Source organism: Triturus cristatus, chromosome 10, assembly GCF_964204655.1.
Source record: "Triturus cristatus chromosome 10, aTriCri1.1, whole genome shotgun sequence".
NCBI lineage: Eukaryota > Metazoa > Chordata > Amphibia > Caudata > Salamandridae > Triturus > Triturus cristatus.
The window spans coordinates 992,957,570-992,978,758 of record NC_140593.1 but is presented as its reverse complement, the minus strand read 5'-3'; the positions used below and the strand labels follow the sequence as shown (position 1 = coordinate 992,978,758).

At 41.3% G+C, this 21,189-nt stretch overlaps 1 protein-coding gene across 2 annotated transcripts in view; it reads left to right on the top strand.

Moving 5' to 3' along the window:
• Positions 1-2,956, top strand: part of ATPAF2 (ATP synthase mitochondrial F1 complex assembly factor 2) — a 223,041-nt gene extending 220,085 nt beyond the window's left edge. For both annotated transcript variants that reach the window (XM_085628961.1, XM_085628962.1), the window contains one exon: positions 2,101-2,956. In XM_085628961.1, coding sequence (XP_085485087.1) covers positions 2,101-2,238 — 138 coding nt within the window. In that variant the 3' untranslated portion in view covers positions 2,239-2,956. The remainder of the gene's footprint in view (positions 1-2,100) is intronic.
• The last annotated feature ends 18,233 nt before the right edge of the window (positions 2,957-21,189 follow it).

The window sequence follows — 21,189 nt, the reverse complement described above, 5'->3', positions numbered from 1 at the left end:
GTCCCAGTCTCGGTGTCAGTACGATATCTTTCCCCAGGGAGGTTTGCATATGGGTTTTCAGTTTTTAAGTGAACTCGTGGGAAAATGGCACATCGTTTTTTAAGCTCCAGCTAGCACTTTTAAGGAAAGATGGCTGGTTTGCAGGGATTAAACACACCAGGACGTAGATATTGGAAAAAGTCTGACTCTGAATGACTGCTTTCAAAACAAAAAGTGCAGATTTCCTAGTAAAAGGCAATCTCAATAACAGCAAAGAAAAAGCTTCAAAATAAATTTTTGAATCAGACCTAAGAACTCATAAAAACCAACTTGGAGGAACAAAAGGAAATACAACTTTAGCACTCCCAACACTTTGTTGGTGAATGTGTTTGACAAGATTACTCCTGCATTTGGCAAGTACGAAGGGGAAAGGTATCAATCGCTACCTGTTTTGAACTACTCAGTGCCGGTAGTAGTGGCCCAGCAAAGAAACAGTAGTGTAAAAGGTTTGTGATCTACAGCGGCAAGAGAGAGCCCCTACTGCCAAGGTGAAGTGGGACAATGGGTGTGGCTTCTAGGAACTGGAACCACTGGGGAAATGAGCTGACCATAGTGCTGGTGGTCTTTTCATGCTGCCACTCTTTGAATCCTTGTAAATTAAGAGCACCTCTGAAATCACAAGTACACTTTCCCTGTTAACTTTGCTCACAGTTTCTGTGCTGCAACTATTCTTTTTTGATGCTGTTTGCTGAAACACAATATGTTTTGAGTCCCAATATCGTTTTTAGGTTCTGATTTTGAAGGTACAGCTGTCAAACATAGCTATTGCCAACAATATACAAAGAGTAGTCATTGGGTCCACTCCTTTCGACCATTGATGTTTTTCAACCAGATTTTCTCAGCCATTGGCTTGAGACTCTGTCTCTCAAATCTAAGTTCAGCAGAGTATTCATATGTCACCTAATGCAATTGGCTGTTTGGGTGAATCCTTCCACTTCCACTCGAGTACTTGCATTGAACTCCAGGACCGACTACTTTAAAACAGTAGCCCCCTCTGACTACTCCTACTGGCTTCATCCTTTCTGTTTTGCGCTAATGTCCCGACTACTTGCATTAGCACAATAATCTGAGACCTATTGGCTTTACCAGTGCTTGTTTGTATTTCTGTATGTTAACTGAGTTCTGCTGCACAAGTAAGCAGCATGTTGTCCTTGTATATCATCAGTAACCAGGATAATAGTACTAATGACAGCTGCAAGTCACTTAGCCTGTGTGAAATAAACATGTGGTCTGCCCTTGTTCTGTGTACCTGTGGTAGATACTACTTGCTAGTGCAGGTTCCTGCAGTGTTGTTGAGGCATACTAGATGCACAGAATGGTGGCAACTGCAGATCTGCTTCCCATGCCGTCTGGTCTGTGGGTCTTAGCTTCCAGTGCTTTTCACAAGCTTCTTTGTTTTATAAAGGCTTCGTGTCTGGCCTCGCTTTAACTGTAAATCGCTGCACGTTTGCAGTTGTATTTGTCACTTAACTCCTACGATAAAAAAAACAATGTTCAAGAAGGGAGGAGGGGTGTTGTCGTTGAATTGCAGACTTTGGGACCAGAATGCCTGATTCCGATACTGTATGCACCACTTCACCAGATCTGGAGATTTTTTAGAAATCCATTAGACTCACATTGCCTCAGAACAATTAGAGCACAGACACAGGAGTAACACCATTAGTAGGTTCTCCCTCTTAAAAAATTACATTTATGTTTATTTCGTGGAGAATTGTTGGGAAGCACTGTTTCTTGGTTTACTGACTGGAGACCAGAGATTTGCAAATGCCCCTTTGAAAATTACACAGAGTTGAGCAATTTACTGAATGTACCAACCAAAGGAGACAAACATGCAGTTCTGTCACACCAACATACTTCCAGACTACACTCATGGCTAAGTTGCAGAGGGTCTTGCTGATTTCAAGAATGTGGTGTTTGTTGACCCTGGCTTGACTTCTTGCCTTATATTTGTTTCTATTACTTTTGTTTGTGTTTTATATGATTGTTTTTAGTAGTCTCAAAGTAGCAGAGACCTATGAAGAGTATCAGTTAATTGACTTGGCGTTTATTATTTCTCTTCAGATCCAGCACTGGGGTAACGTGGAGTGGGCCCATGACTATGAACTCCAGGAGTTGCGTGCCCGAACGGCAGCTGGTACTCTCTTTGTACATTTTTGTTCTGAATCCTCCAACGTAAGGCACAAGCTTCTCCAGAACTGACGCAGAGTGCCCAAAGAGGCTCAATGACAAAAATCTAACCTGTCTTCACAGTGGTGATTCGTGACCCTTGAAGTCCTGACTTTTCATTATCTTTGAGATGTCTAGGAAGCCATGGCTGGTAATACAGAAGACACTGGTTCAAGAGACCATGATGGTGCCAAAGACAAACTTACTAAAAGGACCCTCCCTGCAGGCACAGAGCAGCACTGAATGACTTTACCACTGAGGAGACAACTACTCCAGTCCTTCCCTTCAACAGGATGCCAGTTTTACTAAATAAGGGTGCTATCGCCAACTGAGTGATATCCAACATGACAAGACTGCATTTCCATTGCCTTTCCCATGCCCTTATTTTCGTTTCTGTTCCTTTTGTTTGTGTTTTATGTGCTTGTTTTGGTAGTTACAGATTAGCAGAGTGCTATAAGAAGGATCAGTATATTGTATCAGCGTAGTGATTTGGTGTATATCTTTTCTCGTCAGAGCATCCATGGATCGTAACTTATCACAGTGTGGTTGAGGATAGGTAGGCACAGCTTATTGTGACATTCCTCTCTGAGGCATCCAGGGACAGTGACTGAGCCCTGTGTATCTCATGTTCTGTATATTTATAGAGAATATTCTCTGCAAAAACAGTTGTAGTTGGTTCAGCGAATGACCCGGTTTGCCTCCTCGATTTAAAAAAAATAATAAAAAATAATAATAATAAATAAAAAAAAAATTACAAAACTTTGTTCTTGGATCATATAAATTGTCTTAACCTTGTCTTACAATGTGGTGGATAAAGCCTCTTCCTCAACCTTTGGGCGGTTCCATATATCCTGCGTTAGCTCCATACAAACGCTCCAAATAAAAAACATCACTGACATTATAGCAGTGCAACTCTAAAATCACTTTTGTCAGATGCAGTATCAGATGTTTTTCCATTAGGTTCCTAGCCAGTATTCAGACACTTAAAAGTTATTAACTTAGGTTATTAAACTCCGAGTGCCTCCAGCTGGCTTTGACAGTAGTTTAGGATCTTCTATCAGTTTAGCTTTGAAAAGGAATGCCCTTGCTGTAATCCCGAGCATCTCAAATGAGCAGTAACCTTGATTTTACTTTCCCAGTTGTTCCACTCCTCACTGTAGTAAACAGTAACCCCTCTTCCATTATAAAAGCATAAAACATATGTGTAATAACACCAAGCAAAAAATGATACACTAAAGACAAAGGCAGTTGGATTTCATTACTTTACAAACAGCTGACCATTGTCCTTTCAGTGAGTCTCTACGGAGGATTTTATGTCCTGCCATGTAAAAAAGCAATGTCAGTAATGTTAAGTCGTTAAGATGGTCTACCTAGCTTGCTCCCACCTTTAGCCGATATATTCCTCCGACTCAAATGTTTTTAATTATTTCCTCCCAAACTTGAGACAGTTACTAGAGCGGGACCATCGCCAGCAGATCCAGATATTCTTGCACCCCCAGTTGCTGTTAAATTAGGTTTCAGTGGATGAATGTTGAGGTTCAACTACTTACATGTGATGTGTGAAGAATCTTTTCTTCCATTTCATATCTACCAGACATTGAACAGGATCTTTTACCATCATGGGATAGCTTTTCACTTTTTATCCCTCTCCACCCTTACTACCCTGGTGAGATTTTAAAGCCTACTTCATCGAGAAGAGGAATGAGTGTACATTTCCAGCTTTCCTGCTCTTTCAAACAAAAATGAAGATATTTGTACATTACTTGTTCTTGTCCTTTCCTCAGTTAATCCTTACATACTGAATAAAATGCACCGTTTTTTAAAATTACAAATAGCGTATTTGTTAACCATGATTACCAACTTCTTTGCTTTTTAGGTTTTGCCTGCAAGCCAGCTTTAACTGTAGGTGAAAGTATTTTGTGGACCATACCAAAAACCTAAAGTTGTTGGGGACTGCACATTTCTTACCATTGGTTGATTTTATTGTCACTTTCATTTGCTTGTTTATTGTTCAATGGCTTGACTATGCTTTTCTTGTTTGTCCATTCTCTGGAGCATAGCTTGTTACCATTCTTTTGATTGGATGACTTGTCTTCTGCTACCGCTTGCAATTAGGGAACTGTTTCTTTTCTTTCAACTCTCCTTGAAAGAGTGCATGTATTTTGTATTTCTCTCCATTGTTTGCTGGTTTCAACTGCACAAACGCCCACCCCACCTCTGCAGGCTCCTTGTTATTCTTCAGCCCTCCCCAAAGGTCATCCATAGCTATCCTCACACCAGCATGCATTTTCTTTTTGTAATGATTTAAGGTGTCCTTCTGGCCCGTCGGTTGACTTTGTCACTCTCATTTGAGTGCTTCCTACTCCGTGGCTTTCAGCCTGTTTGGCCCTCCCCAGAAGCATAGCTCTTTACCATCCTTTGATTGGATGACTTGTATTTTTCCACTGCTCGCATTCAAGAAACTACTTGTTTCTGCACTCCATGAGAGTACACCTGTATCGGAAAGTTGCCTATTCTGCTGGTTCACCCCCAATTTTTTCTGCCTTTTTGCTGGCCATAGACATCTGTGCGCTTTACCCTACTAACAAGAGTTAAGTGTTTGTGCTCCTCCTTTCAACATGGTGAAATTGGTATGCTGCTGATTGGCATACTTAATTTACCTATAAGATCATAGTATGTGGTACCAAGGAGTACCCATGGCCTGTAAGTTAAATGTCACAAATGGACGGCAGCACCCATTGTGCCACCTTCTGCAGCATCAATATAAACATGACTGCATGCCTGCCACCAGTAAGTAGCCTGGCTATGCGGATTTTAACTTCAAATCTGACCTGTCAGAATAACCCTTTTTACAAGCCTAAACCTTCCTTTGAATTACGTAGGCCTTATTGCCAATAAAGGTGGGGGGCATGGTATTAAAAATAGGACATGTACATTTTAATTTTAAACATGTCCTTCTTGTGAAAATACTCTCAAAAGTATTTTCAATGTAGCAGGTTTGGTCGTACCATAGGAAAACACTAGGATGCAATATTAAATACTAATCCTGTAAAATGGGAATGGGACTGACTAGAAAAATAATAGAACAACTATTTGTAATAGTTTTTAAAAATCCAAATCAATGGTGAAGTCTGATTTTTGCTAAATATTACAGAAAATTAAATTAACAAAAAAAAATAACCTTTGCCCTGCCCTTTCAAATCATTCCATCTCCAACATTCTCTAAGCCAATCTTCATGTCTGGGTGCTGATCTTGATTTCTAGTTCCACTGGAAACAAATGTTAGCCACTGCCAACACTGATTCCATCCATCTTTTGTGATAGTACATAATGTTCAGTACAATAGAGGTGTCAAGCAGCAACAGCATGAGGGCTGAGAGGATGATGTTAAGATCAGTGATCCTCGATAATGACGCACCAACCCACTCCGAACAATTGCAGTGCCAGGCAGGACCGAACATTGTACAGTGCAAACCCCCTGATTCTCCACACCAGCATAAGGTTGGGCTTAGTTTGGCCTTGTACATAGTCCCTGAGGGGGGTCCAGTGCAAGTCCTGCATTATTTTAAAATGGCTAAACCTTAGTGTGGAATCTCGTAAACCTGTATTATGGGTGTTACCGTATAGTCCATAAGTGATCGGAAAAGTCCAGCGTCAGTCTTTCTTGTCAATGAGTCCTTAGGTGGTTCTCTGCTGGTTTAGTGTTGGGTAATTAGGGCCTAATAGAGACCTGAGAATACTCCCTTATAGTGTCCTGAGGTAGACTGCTATACATGGATAGACATTTTCTCCTGCACGTAAGAGAATACTTTTCGTATATTGCACAGGCACTGTGAAAGTTGTAAGTAGTGCCATTTTTTATATGGGGTGAGCTGAAGTTCACATCATAGAGCCTCACAGCACCTTACTTGGGAATCTACTAGCATGTGTTTAAATATAGAATACCCCAAGAGCTCCATTCTAGCCGATAGAAAGGTTCCTCACCACTCAAAAGATGTGTGTTAAGCTTGATGAGTTCCCAGGTGCAAGTAGCGGTGTAATACTAGGAGTTTTTGAGAAGATGACCAAACCCGACTTGTGGCTTTAAGTATCGGGTTGCCTGAGATCTGTATGGGATCTGAGGACCAGTCTGTATGCCACATAGGGCATATTTTATGAGTTCCCAGTCCTAAGGGTACAGAGGGGCGGGGGGTCTCCTGTTCAATGGTAAGTAGTGGAACATGTTGAACTCTGTCATAAGATTCTGTATGGTAGATAAATAGCCTTTGCCAGATATATCGCTTAGACATTTTGAGGCATGTGGCATCACCATTCCATATGTAAAATCTTATAGTTGATCAACTTGGACAAGTAGCAAGCATAGGAACACTGATAGGGAGCATCCCAAAGGCAAAATTGTAGCGTGAGACAACAAATATCTTAATGGTTTGTATCCTGCCCCACAGATGCTGATACAGGTGTAGTGGCCGCCATTTTGCGTAATCTGTCAATGTTTTCTTCAGTAGTGTTGTGACATTGTCTTAGATCATGGTCAAAGTCTCTGCTCACTAAAATTCTGTGGTATTGTAGTCCTTTCAGTAGCCACATGAAAGGTAAATCGCCCAGAGTCTCTGGTAGGGCGAGGAGTCATCAGAACCACACCCCACTTATTCCAATTAATCTTCTCTCCAGAGAAGGCAGAGAACACAGTTATGTGGGTCCTCAGGGCCAGCAACAACAGGCTTTCTAATCAGTTTTACGGGTACCACATAGAACATTTTCAGTTCTCTTGCCAAATAGAAATGCCCTTGATTTCATCATTTTGCCATATCACAGCTGGCAGGCGTTCTAGGGCCATTAGGAAGAACAAGGGTGATAGTGGACACAGTTGACAGGGTGCGCCTATGTTTTTCAAAGGTATCTTACATTAATCTGTTGCAGGCTACGGATGCTAATGGTACAGTGTACAGCCGCCTAATTTTGTTGACAGTATTAGGGCAAAGGCCAGCTAAGTTTCCATCGCCCAAGTCTCTCAATTACACGTGATTAAAAGCCTTAATGATGAATACTACCCTTAGCTCTGCAGCAATACCGCAGCTGTTTTCTTTGCCACCACCGGGAACCAGCCAGAGGAGTGGGACAGGACTATGCGTCCCAATCTCCCTCGCGGACACGAAGCTCATTGCACGCGCCTGGAGGCGCCCTCAAAAGCCACAGAGGGCTCCCGCAGCGCGGGATGCACGTGGGCATTTCCAGGCCTAGGGGGGCCCATCTGCGCCTCTCCGAGACCGGACGAGGCTGGGCTGGGCCATACCTCTTGATCCCACGATTTGAAGCCAGATATACTGGTAAGGAGCTTTAACTTCTCTTTCTCACTTTGGAGTGTATTAAAGTAAAATGGGGAAGAGAAAACTGGTACCAACTAAGGGGAAGCCTGCTGACAAAACTGTACCATCACAAATTATTTGAAAAGTGCCATGGGCATTATCAACAGCGAGATTGTTCAGGTAGAGGAGCATTGGCAGCTACTACGACAGCCCTGAACGCTGCCCAAAAGGAGTCTAAGTCAGTTTTGGAAGTCCATGATAGTGAAAATAGTGTTGGCTTTGAGCCTGAAGCACAGGACATGAGCTTGAGCAACTGCATGGCAGGAGTAACAGTGTGAAGGATAACAGCCCTAACATCCCTAAGTTAGATCATCCCACTAAGTCGGGCCCTTGTGTATTGATAACCCCCCTTGAAATTCCTACAGCATTCCTACAGCATCGGATACACCTGCTTTGACTTCACCCGCGAAAAGGTGTAAACAGTACACAGCACCAGCAAAGAATAGTCTCCAGAAAACAAAACAAAAAGGGTAAGATCTTAAAACCGGACGGAAAGGAACTGGGGACAAGACCTGAAGAGTCAATACCACATATGCAAGGCATTGATACTCTTCAAAAAACTACATGGGAAAATTGATACTATTGAAAGACGGGTTATGACTGAAATAAAACTACTGCAAAAAGATATTATCCAATTAATGGAACTGGTTGCAGCTCTACAAACACTTAATGTACCCAATACATGTCAGAAGTCTATGTCTAGTAGAAATTTTGATAAACTACAAAATGATCAAAGCCATGTAAGTGAAATAGCGAAGGTTAATATTCACCAACCATTTGTAACACAAAAAGAGGAAGTACCTGGATCATCTAGATTACATCCTGTTGTTAAAACGATGAATAGTAATCTACAAAATGGCTCTAAATATAATTTCGCAACTGAAGACTATCAACAACCTAAGAGGTATCAGGGGGGCTCCCTTAGTTTGCCTCCTCAGTCTACTCCCTATATTATTGTTTTAAAAAATGTTCCTAAATTGTGACAATTCTACAGAAACCTGGGAATCATTGAAGAGCCGGGTTGTACACTGGTTCTTCATTAATACTCGCTGTTGCACTAGGCTGTTATCTCAGGAAATAATCCTGTTCAGAAGAGTCAGCTGGGTGGGTAAAGGGGAAAAGTCATTTGAAGAGGGCTGCGTTGTAATAAATGTTCGCCACCCTTAAGTGGTGGGCTGCTTATTGGAGGAAGCATCAGCAAAATATACTTGGCCATGCAATCGCCCTAACGGTACTATCATTGCAGTACCCCTTGAATATTTTTATAGATCTAGAATTGAGCAGCCCCACCTAACAGGTAGAGCTCAACATAGCTCTGTTAATTACATGATACCATCTATGCCGAATAGGTTTGCCCCTTTAAGAAGCTGTAGCGAGGTTGACTGACTGGGCTCGAAAGTTGTACAATCGGATGACAGTATTTATACTTTCAAGCCTTTGGGTACACCAATAGAAGAAGTACGTGCAGATGCAGCGCAGTTGAACGAAGGTAATCATATTATTTCCCCTATTAGTATAGAAGCAGAACCCACAGAAGCAGCGCAACTAAACGCTTGCACTGATCCCACCCTTTTAATCACTTTGACTGGTACAGATCTAACTAGCCGCCCATTGGTGGGATCATTGCAAATTATGTCTTGGAACGTTGCAGCGGTTAAAAATAAATTGCAAAATATAGCATGGCTTACAAGCATACAGCATTGTACTTTGATTTTAATGCAAGTAACATGGTTGACAGAAGCTTTTTTTATTAATGGTTTTAAAACTATTTTTCTAAAGCAATATCGTCTAAGGCTGGGAGAGCGAGCGGAGGCCTAGCAGTATTAATATCGATGTCCTCTCCCCTGACCTTAAAGAAAACTTTAACAAATTCACAGTATTTCCAGCTCTTACTCTTCTGTGTCAATGGAAAGCAGAATATCGTACTCATTAACTTTTACAATAATATTTTTGATAATACGAGACACGGGATAATCATAACAATGGAGGCAGAGATGGATAATTTCCTGAAGGGATTGGGGGGTGAGTATACATTAATTTGGGTTGGTGATTTTAATAGTGAATTATGTAATCTTTCTATAGGGGACCAATGTGGTTATGTAGATGAATTTGGTGACCATACTTCTCATTTCCCACATAATTTCTATAGTGAAACAATTAACTACGTCATGCATAAACTTAATTTAGAAATCATGGAGTCAGGTGCTCATGAGGGAGTTCATGTTAATCACACACATGAGGGGGCTAGGTCATCTTCATGTATTGATCACCTTTTAATATCGAGGAATTGCAGGTTTCTCATTGATACATTTTTCATACAGCCTAGTCTGTTTAGTGACCATCACCCCCTCTTGTTAATTTTGAACTCTAGTTTATATTATAAAGCAAAGGCATGTGTCTCTGCAGCTGATATTAAAATGCAAGGTGAAAATGGGATCTCTATCAAGTGGACAGCCATTGACCCCACAGTTTTTATGGAGAACGTAGTCCAAAAAAAGAATCACCATATAAAAACATGCCTGGACAAACTTTCTAGCAATATTGATACTGTAACAGCCTTTCATAACCTTTCCGCTGAAATCTCTAAAGACCTGAAAGTTAAAAACAAGAAAAATAAGGGATTATTGCCCACGTTGGTTTAATCAACAATGTTCCATATTAAACAGGGATTTGAAGGACGAATTAAAAAGTAAACCCTAGGAATAGAGAAAGAATTCCGATTTTTCGGAAAAGTTATAAGCAAGCCTTAAACTCAAGAAAGATTGAAATCAGGGAGAATGCGTGAGATAGTCTGATTCAAGCAGCCAAGACTAAGAATTCTATCATATTTTGGAAAACTATAGACCAACCCTTGTTTAAAGATATTTCATCTGCCAAGGTTGACACATCGGTGACGTCAGAAGATTGGTTAACTTACTTTGAACATATTTTCAACCCTTCACAACAGGTCACTGAAACAGATGAAAACAGCTATATTATTTTATTAAACATCGCTAAGATAGAATCTATTTCTGATGAAGAGATAAAAATTGCCCTAAAGAACAGCGCAAGTGGGAAGGCTGAGGACCAGATGGGGTCCCCATTGATATCTTTAAGCATAATGTTGATTTTTGTTCCCCTATTTTAGTTAATTTATTCAATGCAATTACTAATGGGGTGCTACCTGCAACTTGGGCTGAAAGTGTGATTGTCCCTATTTTCAAAAAAGGCGACAGAAGCCCTATGACCCGCTTCACACGCAATCTTCTGCCTCCTATGCAAAGGCTGAAGAACGACATAAAGAGCTGGAAGTCTTTTCCCTTTTCACTGTTAGGTAAAGCAGCTCTTTTTAAAATGGTGGCACTGCCCCGCTTCCTCTACGCCCTGCATAATTCAATGGATCCGGTCCCCGCTTCGTATTTTAAGGAAATAGAGAGTCTGCAGAGGGATCTTTTATGGGATGAGAAACCACGAATTGCACTACCCGAACTCACCCTGAACTGGTATGATTGAGGCATTAGTCTACCAGACATTAAAAAGTATTATTGGTTGGCCCAGTTGGCAGCCATTAATCGAGGGACCTATGGGAGTTTGGGGGATCCAGGTTACACCATGGACAGATGGATCCTTCCTGGGGGAGATTATGGTAGGGCACTCTATTCTAAGCCTGGTAAACATCACTTAACAGGACCGACTGCACATGCGGTCCAGGTCTGGCATGTAGTGAATAAATATCTGGGGTGGGACGGACGACTTACACTGGCAACCCCTCTGTGGAACTCTCAAAAATTGGGGAATTTGAGGCAAACTAAGGGTTTCGATAAATGGAACCTAATCGAGATCTCTCAGATCAAAGATCTCTGGGTAAAAGACGCAATCATCCCTTTCCCTTCCCTACAGGACCAATATAACCTCGCGGAGTTGGAACGTTATAGGTACCTCCAAGTCCGGCATGCCCTCCAAACACACCTCATGTGAAAATCTGCCCTTCCACAGGCCTCCCCATTGAAAGATAGGATACTTGACGGCAGTTTGCCAGAAAAGACCATCTCATTAATATACAAAAAACTAATCAATAACATGGAGGATCCACTGCGGTCACTCAAAGAAAAATGGGAGAGAGATGGCCTTGAGCTTGATGAGGAAGACTAGCGAGACGCAGTCTCCTCCCCAAGGGTGGTGGTGATTCAGGCTCGACTGCGGCTAGTCCAACTCAAAATTCTCCACAGAGTGTATGTCGATGGACCCAGATTGGTGCGCATGGGTAGAACAGAGAGTGGGCAGTGCAGACGTGGTTGTGGAAGGGAAGGCACCTTTTTCCATATTCTGTGGAAGTGTGAATACATACAGACTTATTGTGCTGCATTACACCGTACTCTCAGCGATGTCCTAACGTTAGAAATACGCCCTGAGGCGCGAAGGTGCCTATTAAACATTTGGGAACCGACTGACCTTAACCCTTATACTAAACAATGGTTAACATTAGCAGTAATGCTCGCAAAAAGAAATATAGCACAGAACTGGGGAGCTCATCAGTCACCTACGATCGGAAAGTGGAGGGAGGACGTGGATTGGTGTATGTAAATGTGTTTGTATTTGTAAAGCGCACTGCTACCCAATTAGGGTCTCCTGGCGCTGTAACTCATACCGCTGTGAAACCCTTCCTGGCTTTTCCCTGTGAAATGTCCACTCCTGGGCGCCCCCAAGGTGAAGCCAGGCATCCCAGCGCTGTTGGGGCCGTTGTGGAGATTAAGCAAGCTATTGCCCAGAGTTGCAGAGTGGGACCCATGATTAGAATAGGCACCGAGGCGAGAATTAACAGGTCCGAGGAAATTGAGCCCAAGACCGCCGAGGCGGGAATTGAACCCTGGTCCCGGGCCAGACCTCTGCATCAGGGTCTGCCGCTCTAAACATTGAGCCACACTTCTCCACTGTATATTCCGCGAAAAGTCAGTCTATATAGCCAGAGGATATCCTGGGAAATGGAACAGGGTTTGGGGGCCATGGAACTCTTACAGAGAGGACATCTGCACCCCGCCGATACCACCAGGGGATGACGGACGCCTTACACCCTCCTAAGTGTAGTATAATTTGTATTGTATGCAGGAACTACGGTGTACTAATTCAGATGTGTAAAGTGTATGTGGTCTCCTATTTTTGACATAATTTCACTGATATGTCGATGTTTAATAAAAAGAATTATAAAAAAAGGCGACTGAGGTAGAGCAAAATGCTACCGTCCAATATCCCTTGGTGATTCCACCTCCAAATTAATGGGCAGAGTCCTGTTAGCCAGGTTGGAATGCTGGGAAAAAGATAAAATTATTATAACTGAAGCCCAGTATGGTTTTAGAAGGGGGAATGGAATGGTTGAGCAGTGTGTTAACCTAGAGTTCCTTATAGGTAAACGCACCCTTGCCAAAGAAGGTCTACTCTGCCTTTGCTTTGTTGACCTTTCTAGTGCGTTTGATTTGAAAAACTATACCAAGTTATGGCAAACGCTAGAAGAGATGGGCGCCCAACATGATGATATAAGCTTTTTATCACAGATATATGCTCACTTAGCCTCAAAGATACGCTATGGCGAGAACAGGGAATGCACAACGCACTTTAGCGTAGCCCGTGGAATTAGACACGGTTGCGTCCTTGCCCCCCTTTTATTCTCGCTTTATATTAATGGTATTGAGCTTTTATTACAGAGTTTGAAAGCTGATGCCCCTATTGTTGGTAAATGTGTAACCCCAGTTTTATTATATGCAGATGATGTAGTCCTAATATCCAGGATTGCAAATGGCCTCCAAGTCCTGATAGGTAACTTTACAAATTTCATGACCAAAAATGACCTAAAAATAAATCTGAGCAAAACATTAGTCATGACGTGTGGGAAAAGCAAAGCGAAGAGCAGAAGTACCCATGGAAAGGACATATACATTTTCTTATCTGGGGTTACTTTTTAATAGCAAAGGATCATGGAGTACACAAATTAACTTATGCAAATTAAACATTTTGAGATCAAGCGAGACAATTTCTAGACACTCCAGCCAACACGTTTCATTCCCATACTGGGAACTTCATCAGGGATGAAAAAAGTGACAAACAACACAAATATTACATTCAAATAATGAGACGCAGGACTAAACTAATAATACATATCAATAAATTGCAAAAGTACACAAATGCACACCTAAATAAACATAACAAAAATATATACACTCCTATTCATGACTAGTCAGGACTCAGACAAACGCAAGAGAATTAACATGTTGAATACATATAAAATACAAAATGTGTATAATATTCAAAACAACCTGGAAACCGGATAGGACATTGTCCATGGTGCAAGACGCTTCAACTCCCATTAATGATAACACATATCATAACCAACCCCATAGTTTAAACACAGATTCAGTGTGGTTTGTTTTTAACTATTAGATATGCACAGATGGATAGACAAAAATGATCAAGTATCCAGTATGGGCAATGCTAGACAGAAGGAAATGAGGGAGGTAACACAGCATTTCTTACCAATGAAAGAATGACTAAATAGAACAAAAGGGGATGCCGATGCTGCACTCAATTTGAGGAGAAATTTTGTCAAATGAATAGATTAAATCAAATCCATTTAAACCATTTAATGGCTATTTTTAATCAGAAAATATATTTATGCACATTTTTAATTTTTTGCACGGTAGTATTTAGAACATTTAAACAATATCAATGAAAATTAAGACAAACATTAAAGTACATTTCAAATATTTACATAACATTACATAGACACATCCAAAACATCACACCACTAGCATACCTCAAACATTCAGACAATGAAACAACAAAAATTTTTTGAATTTATATATACACAATAAGTCCATAAGTGAAAGTCATTTGCAATCTTTCTAAAGCATATATTTTAGATCTGTTTTGGCAGTTTTTTACAAGCTGAAGGCGAAGACAAGTCAACGTGGGTCAACGCGTTTCGAATCCCTTCACCGGGGATTCTCATCAGGACCAATATCATCTAGGAGAAAGGAGAAGAACACTAAGTTGGACCAACAACCCTTTAGTCATAACCAATTCAAGGCCGCTATATTCCAATGGTGAACCTTACCAAAAATGACGAAGAAAAAGCTCTAATTGGATGGTGGAAGGACTTTGCAACCAGGATCTGAAACCATTAGAGTGACAAAACCGTTTTAGACAAAGATCTTGAAAACAGAATAGAGCAAAGAAAAGAAAAAGCACTACTGTCCCTATGTATGGTCACTAGACACTGTGTTGTACTTACTATCAGATGTGTGTATAGTCTTCTAAACACGTCTTGGGCCCCTTAGATTAATCAAAGTAATGTAGAGACGCTTGAGTGCGAGGTAAAGGGTCGAGGACAAACTCGGCGGCCAAAATCTAAAAATCAATGAAGAGTCGGCGTAAAACAATTGAAATGCCTAACTCTATTCGATATTCTCACTCGCACGATCGTATTGTCTGTAAAGTATCTGATTTGCAAAATACCTGGTAATTCGTTTTAGACCCGCGTCCTTGGAGCCGACGTGAACCGTGCACCTGGGTGGGTGATTAAAATCGGAGGTTGCGGCCATTTTAACAAACCGCGAGGTTGACGAAACGGGGGCGGTACTGGAGGGAATTCTGGGACGTGTAGTCTATTTTCAAAACTAACCCTTGAAGGTACGAGAACCCGGATCTATCATACTTCTGGAAATCGGGACCAATTATGAAAGCGGTGCTCGTAATGTAGACGGCACCGAAATCAGCTGTATTACTGGCTTTGGACACAAGAATGTTGGTTATATATCCGTCAATAAAACTTTACGCTGGTCTCACTTAAGAACGACCCGTCGATAGTAATTAAACAGGCCGACAAAGGCGGTTCAATTGTCATCTGGGCCACCGAGCGATACACAACAGAAGTTATGAGACAACTCTCCAACGTGCACTGCTATCGCAAATTAAACAAAGATCCCACTACCGAACTGCAAGGAAAACTCTTCAACATCTTACAAAAAGGTTTCGACCAAGGCTTCCTTGGAAAAAAGGAGTATGAGTTTCTAAGGAATAAAAATCCTCGGATCCCAATTTTTTATGTCCTCCCAAAAGTTCATAAAGATCAAAGGAGTCCTCCGGGTCGCCCGATAGTCTCGGGCTGCGAGTCTTTGAACGAGTCAATATCAAAGTTCGTTGATTTTTTCCTTAAACCTTTTATGAAGGATGTAAAGTCGTACATACAAGATACAACAGACTTCCTGACTAAATTAAACCTAATGGAATTTGATGAAAATGTACACATCCTTGCAACTTTGGACGTCACCTCGCTCTATACTGAGATTCCTCAAGACGAGGGTTTGGCAGTCTTGGAGTCATTTTTGAACAGTAGACCAAAACCAGAAAAAGTTCCGACGAATTTTATCATGGAGCTAGCCACATTTGCCCTCAAAAACAATTATTTTTGCTTTAAGGAAGATTTTTTTCTGCAAACCAAAGGAGTTGCGATGGGGTGTCCTTTTGCCCCAGAGTTGGCAGTGCTCTTCATGTCCAAATACGAGGACCAATTTGTTTATAACAACAATCCGTTTACAATCTATATCACAAATTGGGTCCGATACATCGATGATGTGTTTCTAACGTGGACAGGGGATGAAAGACAACTCCAAGAGTTTGTCAACTGGCTTAATAACAGAACATCAGACATAAAATTCAGTCAGAATTTTTCGAAATGTAAGATTTCCTTTTTAGACGTTGAGATCTATCCCAACAACGGCTGTCTGGTTACGACACTGTACAAGAAAAAAACTGACAGGAACAAGGCCTTGCACTATTCGAGTAACCATCCAAGGAGTCTAAGAGACAACCTGCCATACGGCCAATTTTTACGAATTCGTCGAAATTGCACCTTTAAAGACGAATACTTACATCATGCTGATAATTTGAAAAATAACCTACTATCCAGAGGTTATCCAAAAAAACTATTAAAGAAAGCCATCAAACGAGCATGGTGGACCCCACGAGATGTATTGTTGGAAAGAAAGGATAAATCAAAAACCAACAGGATTGTATGTGTATCGACCTATAGTCCCACCGCAAATTGGCTCAAGAAGACCATATCTCAAAATTGGCATCTCATTAAAAACCTTGATGCCTCACTTAAAGAAATCCCGCTATTTGCGTTTAAAAAGGACAAAAGTATTGCCAACCAGCTAGTCCGAGCTGCATTACCCAAAACAAAAAGTCCGGACATAAGAAGTCTTTTGAACTTACCCCCGATACAGGGGCATCACAAATGTGGGACATGTGTCTGTTGCGACTCCACAATCGAAGGAAATCATTTCACTCATAGGGATGTACATTGGAAACATGATTGTTTTTCAAATTGTAAAACAAAATTTGTTGTATATGGGATACTCTGTCCTTGTGACAAACTTTACATCGGGAAAACAAATCAAGAGGTACGGACAAGAATTCAGCAACATAAATCGAGGATACGCAAGAAGGTGATTAACGCTCCATTGGTGAACCATTGGCATCTCAATAACCATACAGAAAGAGATGTGAGATGGACTGTGATCTCAAAAGTCACACAGGATGACCGAGGAGGCGACCTCGATGTTAAACTTGTGAAGAGAGAGGCGATGCTCATCATCAAGTTTAATACATCAGTTGTAGGATTAAATGAGCTGTCCGAGATTTTCAATTTGTAAATATCCCTGTACACATTCCGATTGTGGGAGTCCAAAATGCTCCACTTTACACATGAGGGTATGTGTTGTCATACCCACTTTCTTATGGAATATGGGTCCCATTGGGCAACGAGTACGACCCGCCGTTGTACACTGCAAATGCTCGAGGAGTCCACCCTAAGAGTAATGCTCATGTGAGTCCAAACTGTACGTATCAATTATCTTAAGAATATGGGCCCCATTGGAATAAGAATATAATTTATCCCTGGCAAGACGCTGTCTAAAGACTGCAAACGTGCGTTTAAATCATCCTAAAAAGGAACACTGATGTGAATTTGTAACATCACATAGTTAAACGCACTCTAGTGCAATAAAGTTTTATTGACGGATATATAACCAACATTCTTGTGTCCAAAGCCAGTAATACAGCTGATTTCGGTGCCGTCTACATTACGAGCACCGCTTTCATAATTGGTCCCGATTTCCAGAAGTATGATAGATCCGGGTTCTCGTACCTTCAAGGGTTAGTTTTGAAAATAGACTACACGTCCCAGAATTCCCTCCAGTACCGCCCCCGTTTCGTCAACCTCGCGGTTTGTTAAAATGGCCGCAACCTCCGATTTTAATCACCCACCCAGGTGCACGGTTCACGTCGGCTCCAAGGACGCGGGTCTAAAACGAATTACCAGGTATTTTGCAAATCAGATACTTTACAGACAATACGATCGTGCGAGTGAGAATATCGAGTTAGGCATTTCAATTGTTTTACGCCGACTCTTCATTGATTTTTAGATTTTGGCCGCCGAGTTTGTCCTCGACCCTTTACCTCGCACTCAAGCGTCTCTACATTACTTTGATTAATCTAAGGGGCCCAAGACGTGTTTAGAAGACTATACACACATCTGATAGTAAGTACAACACAGTGTCTAGTGACCATACATAGGGACAGTAGTGCTTTTTCTTTTCTTTGCTCTATTCTGTTTTCAAGATCTTTGTCTAAAACGGTTTTGTCACTCTAATGGTTTCAGATCCTGGTTGCAAAGTCCTTCCACCATCCAATTAGAGCTTTTTCTTCGTCATTTTTGGTAAGGTTCACCATTGGAATATAGCGGCCTTGAATTGGTTATGACTAAAGGGTTGTTGGTCCAACTTAGTGTTCTTCTCCTTTCTCCTAGATTATATTGGTCCTGATGAGAATCCCCGGTGAAGGGATTCGAAACGCGTTGACCCACGTTGACTTGTCTTCGCCTTCAGCTTGTAAAAAACTGCCAAAACAGATCTAAAATATATGCTTTAGAAAGATTGCAAATGACTTTCACTTATGGACTTATTGTGTATATATAAATTCAAAAATTTTTTGTTGTTTCATTGTCTGAATGTTTGAGGTATGCTAGTGGTGTGATGTTTTGGATGTGTCTATGTAATGTTATGTAAATATTTGAAATGTACTTTAATGTTTGTCTTAATTTTCATTGATATTGTTTAAATGTTCTAAATACTACCATGCAAAAAATTAAAAATGTGCATAAATATATTTTCTGATTAAAAATAGCCATTAAATGGTTTAAATGGATTTGATTTAATCTATTCATTTGACAAAATTTCTCCTCAAATTGAGTGCAGCATCGGCATCCCCTTTTGTTCTATTTATTACTTTTGACTTGGCCCTGCTGCCTATGAGTCAAGACCCAAGCTTGTCTTGTAAAATGAAAGAATGACAACTTGAATGTACCCTCTCACAATGGCAAATGTTAGCGTTTCGTTCTATCAAGTAGGGTGGGTTCTCCCAAGGTCAATGTGTGTCCTTATTTATGCCTAGACGATAAAATATAGAATTTCAAGGCAAGACAGGCGCATATCCTACCCCGTCACGGTGTCTATAACGGCTAAATGAATGCAGGGAAAAAGAGAAAAAAGGAAACGTATAGAAATCAAAGCCAACCCTGCCATCCTGCGTCAACTCAGTAATTGATCAATCAAGTTACATATTGGACAAAAGAGATGCTTTGTCCATGTGACCAAAGTCCTCAAATGATAACACGCAAGAAAGAATCTCTACGTAAAGACCCATGCTGTCATAAGGGTATGAATTATTCAATGAAACATCAGTGGTGCAGTGATACCCAATCATCTTGCTTTGCGCCTGTGCTTGTTGTATGAGCCTGAATTCATGTGTAAATGCGATTCATAATGATAGTAAAGACCCATGCTCACATAAAGGCATTACATACACCAGACATACCCCCAAAGAAGGAAGCATATGTCCAGCACCCCAAACGTCTTTTCACTAGCCCAAAATAAAAAAATGAAATACATGTAATACAACGTACCTTATAGGCCGTTTTGTTGTAATCATTTTTATGTACGTCGGTCCCGTGTAATGCACTGGAGCCCAACTGAAAGAAAGCAAGTAAGCAGGTAATATCTGCAATTGAGAAATAGAAAAAGTTCCCCACGCTCATGTGTAACCTCACAAACGATCTTTAATAGAATATGAAGTTCCTTTGAGTCATCTGGGAAGCATATGTCCTGTCCCCCAATCTTCTTATCACTAGCCCGAAGTTGCAGTATAATACCATAAGATATCGTACCTCTTAAACCGTTGTTTTCTTTTTATAATTTCTATTTTTCGCGGTCCCGTGTATTGCACTGGGGCCAAGCACAAAGATCGCAGGTATGATAAACTCCTGCCAAACGACATCTACAAATGAAAGAAAAAATGTTGTACATGCTCCATTGGCATCAGCCAAATGATCTACGATAGCAAACGGTTTCCCTTTGGGTCTAAAAGATGTCACCGGTTGTCAAAATCCGTGTGTAAATCGTACGCGCACTAAACATCAACATAAGTAATGCTCACTATACACTCTTTACGGTATCTTACACAAACATCCTCCAGGCGGCTGCCCAACCCCCTGTTTGTGAATTAGAACTGCCAGAACGCACCAGGCAGATATCAGCCGGCATGTCAACTATGTCTATTTGGATCATAAGCCCATTAAATAGGTACCCCGATTCCTAGGCCATTATCCTTACAAATAAAAACATGCTACAAGCAGTTATGACCCTTCCTCTGAGGCGATCAACGTGAATATGGGCTATCCAATAGCGGTAGCCTAAAAGCCACTGACCCCTTATCCAAGTCCATACTGTCTGCACACCCGCAATAGTTCCCGGGCCCAACTTAATGCAACTAGTTTAAATAAATTAAAAGTCACTACCTAGATCAGTAATCTAAGACCCCACGGTGCTACCCAGCCGTAGTCCTCTTACCTGGACGCTGAACGTGTGATTCTCCCTCTTCGTGTGCAAAGTTCGCTATCCCGCCACCGCTACAAATATACAGGGATCCACCCCCAGCTCATCAGTGCCGTCCAATTGGCGACGACCATTCCAGGAAGTGAAGGGACTGCTATGTACGTATCGGGGGGGGGGGGGGGGGGGGGGGGGGGAAGGAAAAAACTGCCGCCATTTCTAAGTGATATAGTCTGCCTATAATCCAATCAATACAAAGGCACTCCACCGTGTAATGGATTGCATTAAACCGGAATATGGTTTTACAATGATTGCCCATATGTGTATTAGTAAATCGATCAATACTTCGCGAAAATAAGGTGGTGGTCCATTAATAACAGCGTTTGTCCGTGGAATAGAAAAGAGATGGCCGCCATTTCTAAGTGGTTTAGTCTGCCTGAAATCCAATCAGTACAAAGACCTTCCACTATAAAGTGGAACGAATGGAAGCACGAAAGCGAAATGCATTGGTTGCCCATCTGTATAGAAATCAATCCGTCTCTACTTCATGAAACATGGTGGCGGTCCGAGTAAATAGCAGCGTTAATCCGTAAACTAACTAGCCCAACTGTGCAAGTGGGGGTAAGGTAGTTAAATAACTTCGGCAGGTGAAAAAAGGGGAGCATGTAGAGTACAAGATAGGGTACTACATTGGTTGT